Source organism: Apium graveolens, chromosome 4 (genome assembly GCF_009905375.1).
Source record: "Apium graveolens cultivar Ventura chromosome 4, ASM990537v1, whole genome shotgun sequence".
Classification (NCBI taxonomy): Eukaryota; Viridiplantae; Streptophyta; class Magnoliopsida; order Apiales; family Apiaceae; genus Apium; species Apium graveolens.
In genome coordinates this window covers 314,453,245-314,462,248 of record NC_133650.1, presented here as the reverse complement: position 1 = coordinate 314,462,248, position 9,004 = coordinate 314,453,245, and the positions used below count along the sequence as shown (strand labels likewise).

The following is a 9,004-nucleotide window of genomic DNA, read 5'->3' as shown; positions in this document are numbered from 1 at the left end:
TTTCTGAGTCAGAGTATGTCGCTTAATGCGGTTTATCTTGTTTCACGTCGTTTGCAGGCTATTATATGAGCCCATAGGGTTTACTAAATGTGCAACCGAAGAATAGCGGTTACGGGTTAGTTACGATAAAATAAATAAGATTAATTTTCATATCAGCACAAGTTGAAACAATCATTTGCAATACATTGCTCCGTAACATTTATATCTGCAGCACACATGACGCATCTAAAAATTAGCATTGCAAACTTTTATACTAACAAATTACAATATAAATCAAGAAGACAAAAAATGATATAAAAAAATATTTCACTTACCAACAAATTTAGAGCAATTAAGTTGAGCACAAGTAGCGATGCACAGATAAATGGTCTCGGTTACAGCTGGGCTCTCTTTAAAATTGAATAAACATTTAAAAAGACAAAAAGGTTTTTCCCTGCACAATTCGAAATACATTGCAGGGAAAGAGTGTTAGGGGTCATTTGACAAATCTGAATATCTTATTTCTGAATGAATAATATTTCTGAATAATCTGAAGGAATCAAAATTCTGAATTCTGAATGAATAATATTGTTTGGTAGAAACATTTATCTTATCTGGATGCCATTTTGTTCAAAAAAACATTACATCTAATTTGAACAAATTTTAACAGACAAAAATATTAAATTATATAAGTAGTTATCATGTCACAATAAAACAGAAGTGGAGTACAAAGTTTATGAGCCCGGTGAAAGTTTCAAAGCAATTTGATCACGTAATCTACTCATGAATTGTGTTCCTTGTGAAGTTCGTTATGATTCATCTTCTGCCTCTTCTACCATTTCTTCATTTTCTTCTTCATCACTGTCACTCGAGACATTATTGTCACATTCATCAAATAATTCATCTTCTAATTTTTGCAACCTTATAAAATTATGGACTGCAAAACATGCAATGACGATATCTCTCTGCGTCGAAAACGTGTAAGGAGGCATTTGCTTTAATATAGGAAATCGTGCTTTCAAAACACCATATGCACGCTCTATAACATTTCTCAATTGTGCATGAGCATGATTAAATTTTTCCTCCTTAGTCAAAGCACGTCGTCCCCGGAAATCAGCTTGCCAATATCTTGTGTTTTTATATCGAGTTAGAAAACCACGAGTGTTTGCATATGCAGTATCACAAAGATAATATTTATCTGCAATTGATATAATAATATTTTTTGATTTTATCAATACGGATTACTTATTAAAAAAATATATTGTAAAGCATAATAAAAGATACATACTTGGGGGTGGTAGGGGAAAACCAGAATCAGTATCAGCTACAACTTCTATTAATATTCTTGAATCATGTGCAATCCCTTCCCATACGGCCCAAACAAATGTGAATATCATATTGAAATCACATATTCCTAGTACATTTTGATAGCATCTGTAACGAGCTTGTTGACTAGCAGGAACAATTGCATGAATAAGGTTCCATCTAATGCACCAATTGCCCCCTGTAATATAAGGATATATGTATGTTTTATTACTACTTTGATACATTATATTTACTTTGTAATAAAATAAGTTAAATAACATTTAATAACTTACTAAAAAATATTTTTAGTAGCTTAATCTGTCTTTTTGATCTACTGGTATTTTGGTCATATGGCGTAGGGACTATGACTTCTTTGGCAAACTCCATCATTCCATTCAACACCTCATGAAAATACCTGTGAGGTGTTTCCGTGGAGTGCTGAAATCTATTTTTTACCTTTATAAAGAGATCATTATGGCATATAACATGCAAGAAAATAGCAATTTTCTCTTCAGCAGTTGCATTTCGACTATCTTTAACCCAACTTCGCTGCTTAAAGAGGTCACAAAGTTGTATATATGCAACACGAGAGAGTCGCATCATTTCTTGATATTGTGTGTTTGAACCATTTAACAACTCACGTGTATATGCATGTCCACCCAAAGCTGAAGTATTATCTTTTAACCTTGGTATATTCCTCGAGCGAATTTTTTTCAAATAATAATACACAAGCATGACACATAAAAGTTGATCTATAGTCTCTATATTCAACCTACAGAAAACAATAATGAATGATTAAAAAATATAAACTAAATTTCATTGTACTGAGAACCATATCAATGTTCACTACAAGAAATTTAACTAAAATTACTGAATTCATTGTCCTAGCTACAATGTTCACTACAAGAATCAAATAAATCACAAAATCCAAACAACTTTAACATTCGAGTTTGAAACCTAATTTAGAAATAGTTTACTCGATAACCAAAAAAAACTAAACTTTAAATCCTAATTTAGATGAAACCATCTTAACCCAAGGTTCTATTTCATCTTCCTCAAGGAGCATCCATTGTGTCCTATAAGTTGCACTTTCGCAGAAAATACCAAGGGCCATCTGGCGTAATGGATTAGTTGATTCCCAACCAATTGTGTTTAATTTTTCTTTGCACTCCTGAAGAGACGGTCCACTATTATTTTGAATCATAAGGTCTAGTGCACTGGCCATTTTATCTTCAAGTTGTGAACTTTTGGATGGTTTTGATGAGCTTTTAGCTTTTTTCCTTGGTCTTTCTCCTTTATCTTGTGTATCTGAGACATTTGACTGTGTGGTAGCTTGAAATGTTGAATTAGAGTTCGAGTGTGTGCCCGAAAATGGTGAATTAGCCTGTGACTGACTATGGATATCATCGCCACCAAGAATCTCCAAGTCATCATTTAAATCAGTACTTCTATTCTTCTTAGAGCTAGGCCCCCATCCACTAATACCAGTAGCAGCCGCGCCATCAAAAAGGCTTCTGCAAAGATCTGGAAAAATCAATGGTGTGGTTCTTAAAGTAGCTACATGTTTATTAGCCTGCACAATAAACACACTCAATTTAGAATAATGTTTGGAGACTGTCCTAATACTAAGTAATAATTTTATTGAAGAGTGAAACCTGAATATGTTGTATCCATTCTTGCTCAGTGAAGTTAAAAGTGTTATTCGTGGGATCATAGTGATTCCCATTTTTAGCTTTCAAGCCGCACCAAGCAGCATTTCTATTCCTCAAGTAATCGTATCGATTTCTCATTTGTCTTTGATCAACACTAAAGTTGTGCATTTTCTTAAGAACTTCTCCCACGTTATCCCAGGAATAAGGTTTCAAACTGCTACCTTGCCTACCACATGCTGTAATCTCTTGAATACAAGCCTCAAGAAAAGTTTTGGTTAAGTTATCGTCCTTCCAATATGTTCTTAAGGATTTTTGACTTGCATTTTCACTTGGTTGATCCATAACTACATGGAAGTAATACGAGAATAAAGATAAGGTACATATTTACTATTTAAAAATTTATAGTACAAAGGTATCAACCCTATAGAGATCCAAATAGAATAATAAATAAACACAGGTATCAACATTTATCTAGTAGCAATAAATAATTTACATTTATGATCTCACTTCAAAAATTAAAGACTTTGCTTCACTATTTTACTAGATTGTCTTATATCATAATATTAATGTCTTCTATTAAGATTGTAGGTTTTTTAATAGTCAAATGCTCAAAGAACACATAAACAGATTGCAAATATATAGCCTATCCATAGATGACTATTTGTTCTAATCAAATGACAATGATTGGCTTATAACTACAAATATCAGTAATTTGATGTAGTTTATCCAATGTGCCAAATATTCATAAAAGTATAGATGGTATAACTACCTCCTAACTAAAGCAGCTTACAATTGAGGAAGTTTAAGAGCTTACACTGCCACAATATCTGACAAATTAAGATAACCATGTGATATTTCTAGTTTAGAATCTTTCGCTTTGGGTTTTTAAGATATGCTGAATTTTGATTTTTTATTTACATTTACAGCTGATTATGGTTGTGGCCACAGGTTTTTTGTGTTCCAATACCAATTCACGTGTTTCTATTTTCTCAATATGTTTCTATCTTTTTTCCATAACAGACTACTTTAAATATAAACACACTGTGATGATACAAGGCTCCTAGCTTTAAGTATTCCACAAGAAAGTTTGAAGAAAAAATGGTGCAGGACGCGGTACTAGATTATCATGTGCCCCATGATGGAGTCATGTGGGAGCAGAAGCAAGCCAACCCACACACACATACCAGAACACGATACATAGTATAAAATCTCAATTGTTGTGGAAATAGTAAATACAAATTTAATATTAAAAAAACAGATACTTGATACTAGATACATAGTACATCATAAAGACCTTCCGAGAGAATAAAATTAGCTAGAAAATTAGTAGCTACAGAAATTGCAAAAACAGTTACCTAAATTACAGAAGATAATTGTGTGTTCTGATAAAAAAAAAATTTGGGAATGTTTAAATGTAAATATAGGTATTTCTGCCAAAGCTATGGTAAACCAGAAAAGTTAAAGTTTCTGGAGAGAGGAGACTCTTGCCTTTTCTGAACTCTAGCATACATGAACACAAGAATGGGATATGTGCCAACCAAATATTTATCATCATATCTAATTTCACGCACAGGGCACCCTCAGCATAAATGCATTTGAATGTAATATACTTTTTTTTTGTTTTACAATAATGGTATGAATGTTTTGACTTGAATATTCCTAATTGATTTTACTACCTTATAAAAAAGAGGCATCATTTTAAAAATCCGTCTACAATACTCAAATCTCAAGGGCCGGTCTCACACATATTAGACCATCCAACATAGCGCTAAACTTTAGACCCCTTTACATGGTGTCCCCATCAAAATCATCAACCTACTAGGACTCATTTCCGGTGAAACATAACCGAATAGAAGAAGCACAATCTAGATTACAAGTTCAATTAATAAAAGCTCTAAATTTTAGAAGGCAGGGAGTTACTATGCCAAACATTTGCATATAAGATGTATAGGAATTTGCAGTTGTTTGAACAAGCATAGACAATGAAATTGAGCCACATAACTGCCTAATGTAAATAGATGCATCTCATATTAGTAGCTGACACCTAAAACAAACAAATTTTATTTTTACTATAAACTCCGAACTATACGGTTGATTACATCAAAACAAACGATGATCAAGTGTTTCAACAGACTAGTGTCTCCTATGATACTGACTTACAAAATTGAGAACTCTCCACAATCATCCAATACAGTACTTTCTAATCAACCTCCGCGAGAAAAATTTAAAGGCTTGCTATGGCAGATGAGCTATTAAATAATTATATATATAAGCACACATAAATCATAAACTAGATGGAACCCCATCGATCTATGAAAAGCACAAGAACATTAACTAATTAAACAACCCACACAAACAAAGCATTCAAAACTAGAAAGATACCCAACAATTAAATAATGATAAAGAACCCAGAAAATTAATCAAGCAGATGATAAAAACTAGAAAATCAAGTATATTTGTATAGCTAATATATTGATTTTACCTTGTTCGGTGTGCAGAGGTGTTCTTCTTCCTCGGCCGTTGCTTTCGCGGAATAATACCTAACTAGAATTGGGTTTATGTACGTAATACGTATATATATGAATGGCTTCAGATGGGATTTTGATTATGAATGATTCAGGGAGAAAAAAGATTCGGTCAGTTGAGGAGAAGGAGCCCAAACGATATGAATAAATCTGAACCGGTCAGATAAAGTCCATTCAGCTGTCTTCAGCTGTAAACAAATGGGCCCTTAATCCCTAACAGTTGTGTGTTATATAGGATATATCTAACATACTGTTTCAAAACCTTAAGATCATTATTTCAATAGACCATATCTAAGAATTTTTTTTTAGCATTCCGTGAATATTTTTCACAAATATTTTCCGCAGAAAGAAGAAATGCGGCTAAAAAAATTTCCTAAAATCTGGGCTATTAAAATATATTTCTGACACCCCTAAAATAGTATGTTAGATAAAATTTAACTAATACACGATTGTGAGAAACAGGACCCGCTGTAAAAAGCTAGATTTCTCCTCCATTTTAAATGAGGAGCTGGTTTTGCTACCCTCGTTATCAACTCCAACGCTATCATTATGATTGATAAATTTCATAACATTGTTTATTTCCATTCTTAGTATAATTAGGAGTATATAACTCGCGCAATACATGGTCATTTTTATTATTATATATTATAAATTATAATTTTATTAATATGTATTTGTATAATTCGATTTTATATCACTTAAATAATAATTTTTAAAATTATATCTAACGATTCTTATCAATTTGATTTCACGGTTCTAGATTAAGTGATCAAGGATCAAAAATCAAATTTTTAATATTTCATTTTTAATATAATAGTATAAATATGTATTTAGTCTTATGTATTTGGGATAGCTGAATTTGAATAAGAGGCTTAATGAAATAAATAGATAGATAATAGAAATTCCGATATTTTTGATAAAGTATGTCGAGTATAAATGTTCAATTATATTTGAATAACGAATGACGTTACAACAACAAATCTTGACGTTCCAAAAATAACAGATATTATTATTAGAACATATATTATTATTACTTTCAAAATCCGGTAAATTCGTAAATTCATGTCAATTGTGGCATTTTAAAAAAAAGTATCTATTATTATGGAATATATTCAGAAAAGCTTGAATTTTTGGTATATAACAAACAAAATCACTGTCTTTCCCATTTATTTTGATTTTAGTCTACAATATTTATGGTTTCATATATGATTACATTTTATATTAATAAAATTTTAAACTTTTAATCATTTCAGAATTGTAAAATCCTCTTTTTTTAATGAAAGCATGTGCATTATTTAATTTTATAATAGAATGTTACAAAGTTGTTGAAAAAGGGTATAAAAAAAATTCACTAATACTTGAACTCAAACTCGAGACAAACAAAATTCGGTACGACTCAACTTTATAAGCCGGCTACTTGTTCAATTATATTTGATTTGACGGAAAATATTATAACAACAAATCTAGATATTTCTTAAAAACATATACTCCTTCAATCCCGATTTTCTTCTCCATTTTACTTTAAGTATCCCAAAATTTAAGTATTTATTATTGTCGAATATATTCATAAAAACTTGAATTTTTGGCATATAAACAAACAAAATCACTGTCTTTCACATTTATTTTGATTTTAGTCTCCAATATTTATGCTTTATTTTTGAAAATTACATTTTATAATAATAAAATTTCAAAGTTTTAATCATTTCAAAATTATAAAATCCTCTTTTTTATAATGAAATCATGTGTATTATTTAATTTAATAATAAATGTTATAAAGTTATTGAAAAAAGTTGAAAGTTCACTAATACTCGAACTCAAGCTCGAGCCCAACAAAATTCGATTCGAATCAACTTCATAAACCGACAACTTGTTCAATTATATTTGTTTGACGGAAAATGTTATAACAACAAATCTTGATATTCCTTAAAAATATATACTTCTTTAGTCCCGATTGTCTTGTCTGCTTTATTTTTCACCTGTATTTTTATACACATTAAAATAGCTCTGTATTTCATTCTAAACTTTTATTAAGAATTTAGTTGAAAAAATAAAATATTGAGCTATGTTTAATATACGTCTAAAAATACGTGCAAAAAGGAAAGTGGACAAGAAAATCGGGATGGGCAGAGTAATATATAACGATAGAAAATTCGCCATATTTTGTATCCATGTCAATTATGACGTACCAAAAAATTCCCAAATTTTGAGTATCATTTATTATGTAATATATTAATGAATTCTTGTATTTTAGGTATATAAAAAATAAAATAACTGTTTTTCAATTTATTTTGATTTTATCGTGCAACATTTATGGTTTAACATTATAAAATTTAATAATAATTTTCTGAAGTTTTAATCTTTTCTAAACTGTAAATGTTTCTTTTTTATAATGAAATCACGTGTTTTGTTTTATTTAATAATATAGGTTACAAAGTTATTGAAAAAAATGAAAAATTCAATAATAGTTCAAGTTCGAGTCAAAGTCAAACTCTGAAGAAATGCATAGCCATTATTAACCTTCAAGCTAATTAACAAATCACAAACATTATCTCTCAAGAATGCATCTATCAACCTTAGTTTGTTACAGCACAATGATGATGATTATATAGAGAATCCTACTAACAGAAATGTAACTAACTCTCTATAAAAGACTATTTTATCATTGACACTATATGTAGAATTACACTAATAGCCCCTTGACTTAATCTGTTGACTTCAGTCTGTTGACTTCTGTATTACTCCCCTTCAAGCTTGCTGTGTTGCTGAAGAAGAATCAGCCACATCAGGCTTGTTAGAACCAGAAGCTACACCAAGCTTGTTCATCGAATAAGCATGATGTTTTGCAGACAACTGCTTAGTGAACATATCTGCAACCTGAGCATAAGAAGGAACATGCCTAGTAACAATTTCTCAAGCAGCCACCTTATCTCTGATATAGTGACAGTCAACTTCCACATGTTTTGTCCGTTCATGAAGAACTGGGTTAGCTGCAATTGCCAATGCAACTTGATTATCACAGTTAATGACAGTAGGAGGTAAGTCTGTCAACCCCATGTCATGCAGCAAAGCTGATAACCAAGTCACCTCACAGCTAGCCAATGCCATAGACCTGTATTCAGCCTCTGCACTTGATCTGGCCACCACACTTTGCTTCTTCGTTTTCCAAGAAATTGGAGATGCTCCCAGCAAAATAAAAAATCCTGATGTTGACTTTCTGGAAAATGCACAACTGGCCCAATCTGAATCACAGTATGCAGTTAACTGTGCAGCTGACTTGCTTGCAAACAAAATTCCTTGACCAGGATTACCAGCTAAATACCTCAACAACCTTTTTGCTGCTTGCATATGATCTGTTGTTGGCTGCTGCATATACTGTGTAAGAATATGAACAACATACACTATATCAGGTCTGGTTACAGTAAGATATATGAGTTTGCCTAAAAGTTTCTGATATGGTTGTGGATCAGACAACTTCTCCCCTTTATCAGGTGTGAGCTTAAGATGAGTTTCCATTGGAATAGTTCTAGGCTTTACTCCAGACAT

At 31.4% G+C, this 9,004-nt stretch overlaps 2 protein-coding genes across 2 annotated transcripts; both read right to left on the bottom strand.

Annotated features, from left to right (window-relative positions):
- Nucleotides 1–788: 788 nt before the first annotated feature.
- Nucleotides 789–1,887, bottom strand: LOC141720238 (uncharacterized). Its single transcript, XM_074522586.1, has 3 exons — nucleotides 1,578–1,887; nucleotides 1,268–1,483; nucleotides 789–1,177 (listed from the first exon to the last, which is right to left on the bottom strand). The coding sequence occupies exons 1-3, from the start codon at nucleotides 1,885–1,887 to the stop codon at nucleotides 789–791; spliced, it is 915 nt and encodes a 304-aa protein (XP_074378687.1).
- Nucleotides 1,888–8,206: 6,319 nt separating this feature from the next.
- LOC141720236 (secreted RxLR effector protein 161-like) lies at nucleotides 8,207–9,004 on the bottom strand. Its single transcript, XM_074522585.1, has 2 exons — nucleotides 8,384–9,004; nucleotides 8,207–8,335 (listed from the first exon to the last, which is right to left on the bottom strand). Exons 1-2 carry the CDS (start codon nucleotides 9,002–9,004, stop codon nucleotides 8,207–8,209), a joined length of 750 nt encoding a protein of 249 aa, XP_074378686.1.